The 2,380-nt window shown below is 39.7% G+C and overlaps 1 protein-coding gene across 1 annotated transcript; it reads right to left on the reverse strand.

Annotated features, from left to right (window-relative positions):
- Positions 1–482: 482 nt before the first annotated feature.
- Positions 483–1,546, reverse strand: LOC143581704 (uncharacterized). Its single transcript, XM_077064423.1, has 3 exons — positions 1,248–1,546; positions 1,038–1,176; positions 483–965 (listed from the first exon to the last, which is right to left on the reverse strand). Exons 1-3 carry the CDS (start codon positions 1,544–1,546, stop codon positions 483–485), a joined length of 921 nt encoding a protein of 306 aa, XP_076920538.1.
- Between the last annotated feature and the right edge of the window lie 834 nt (positions 1,547–2,380).

Raw genomic sequence — 2,380 nt, forward strand, 5'->3', positions numbered from 1 at the left:
GTCTTGGAACAGGAATCACACATTTTATTAAACGAAACATTTTTAAGGAAACCAATGTTGTTGAGTTTTTCACCAGAATTGTGCCCCAACTCTTATGCCATATGCTATTAGTTACTGCCATTGCCACCTTGTTGTTCCTCATCATCCCCATCCGATATAGACCTTCCTGGTATCGCCTGCACCAATCAAGCTCTTTGCACGAAGCTTCTGCATTATACAAAAATCAGGGAAAAATGAGACAACACATTGTAAACCATTCGCTAACTTTCCCACGGAAAGGAGATTACAAGTAAAATCAGGAACATATAGGATATTATTAATTTTGGTACCCCCCCCCCCCTTATGACACCATTGCCCTTTCCTTTAACTGGCACCTTAGTGCCATTAGCAATAGTGACTAGTGCCTCAAAATTGCTTTTAATGTTATCATCAAGAAAGACTGGATCATAGGTAATGTGCTCAGTGGCCCACGAGTCCATCACTCACTCACCTTCCCTTTCTTTGTTACCTACGAAGTTGCCCATACGTGACGGGTCATCCTTTTGATTATTCTCGTCTCCTACAAAAGTATTCAAGAGAGTCTCGTATTGCTCCTTCGTGAGGCCAGGAATAGGACTTGAGTTCGCTTCAACATAGGCAGCCTTGCCACCTTCTCGCTTTGCCTTGTTACTCAACCACCACTCCGGGTACCCAATCCTCTTAAAACATCTGTCTTTGTTATGGCCATCTCTACCGAAATGAGTGCAATGTTCAACCACATCGCTTCGTTTTGGATCCTTCACAACAACTTTGTCACGTTTTGTTGTATCCCGATTGCCACTACCATCTCGACGATATTGAAAGGAGGCCTTAAATACGGAAGCTTCATTTGGTTTTCTGTCTAAAGAAATAGATATTTGGTTTTCATCGTCTTTAACTAGATGGGATGCGTTGTTCAAGATTGGTGTAGGTTTAGTTGCCAAGATCTAAGTTTTAATCACACCAAACTCATTATCTAGTCCCATAAGGAACTCATATAGCCTATCTTTTTCCTATACATCGGTTAGCCTTTTTCCAATATAACAAGTGCACCGATTACAAGCGCATATGGGTACGGACACGGATGAATCTATCTCGTCACAAATAGCACGAAGCTTTGTGAAGCATGCTGAAACGGTTGATCCGGTGTGCTGAGTGCTGGTCAAGGCGAGCTTCAATTCGTAAGCTCTCGAGCATTATCTTTACCGAAGTGTTCAAGGAGATCTAACCAAATCTCATAAGCAGTTCCAGCATATTTCACGTTGTTTCGTATCTCTTTTTCCATAGCGGTGGTAAGCCATCCCTTTACCATAGCATTAGCACGCATCCAGTGCATGTAATCTGGGGAGTTCTCTTCCGGTTTCTTGAGAGTACCATCAACAAAAAAAAAAACTTTGTTTTTGGCGAACAGGAAGTTCAACATCTCCTGTGACCAGTAGTTGTGGTCCTTAAGGGTTTCGTTTACGTGAAGCTGTTTCGGATAATCGGAGGGATGAACGAAGAGAGGTGAGTTTATATCAGGTCGCATAGATCCGGGTGTAGAATCTTGATGTGATGTAAAACACACATGTTTTCCTAATAGTTTTTATGTTATTTTGTGTTTAAACGTTAACGATTATTTTGTTATTCTTGCATTAAATTACATGTTTGTGTATGTAATAGGTCCCATGTTGAAGAGAGCGAGAAAACGAGTCAAATGGAAAAAGAATCAGCTAAAACGGAGCTCGGATGAAGCCGGTACGCAAAAACGAAGATAAACGAGCTGAAAGTCGAAAAACGTCAGAAAATGTCATGTTCGAGCTACGCGACCAGGTCATACCATTCAAGAAGCATGTGGTAGATTCCAACATGTCCCAAGGCTGCCAAGAATGTTCAAGAATCAGCTACCACGTCTATTTTGTCTTCTAGTGGGCCTAGTGGGCTTGTTTTAACCTATTTTATATTAGGAATGAGGTGTTTAAACATATATATAAACCCTAAAACCCTATGAAAGAAATTATTCAAGTTTCCAGCCATCCCACACCTGCTCTAGAGGAGAAACCAAGGAGGACAAGCTTACGGTTACATCTTTTATCCTTCGGTTGTCGGTTTTGACTATTTTAACGTTTGTGAGTTCGTTTTTGGTTTTTAAGCATTCAAACCTTTTGTAATCAGATTTATATGAACATGTTTATCATTTATATCTATTTCATCTATTGTTCATTGATTATTATTGGCTAAACTTATTAGTTCTACCTAGGTTAGATGAATATTGTTAGGTTTTAATGAGTTTTATGGATTGTTGATCATCATGGCTTGAATTGTTAATGAAAAGTTTGGTTTAACATTGAATTAGGTTGTGTTTAGTGGCTGTGAATTTATT

This window comes from Bidens hawaiensis, unplaced genomic scaffold (genome assembly GCF_021521415.1).
Source record: "Bidens hawaiensis isolate Kalapana, Puna unplaced genomic scaffold, B.hawaiensis_p1.1 tig00031149_1, whole genome shotgun sequence".
Taxonomy (NCBI): domain Eukaryota; kingdom Viridiplantae; phylum Streptophyta; class Magnoliopsida; order Asterales; family Asteraceae; genus Bidens; species Bidens hawaiensis.

Bases quoted from the DNA above. Each gene is read 5' to 3' on its own strand.
- LOC143581704 (XM_077064423.1), bottom strand. From the start codon at position 1,546: ATGCGACCTGATATAAACTCACCTCTCTTCGTTCATCCCTCCGATTAT. The intron at 1,177-1,247 runs GTTAGATCTCCT...CGCCTTGACCAG, and splicing joins GGAACTGCTTATGAGATTTG to CACTCAGCACACCGGATCAA. The intron at 966-1,037 runs GTATAGGAAAAA...ATTAAAACTTAG, and splicing joins TTGGAAAAAGGCTAACCGAT to ATCTTGGCAACTAAACCTAC.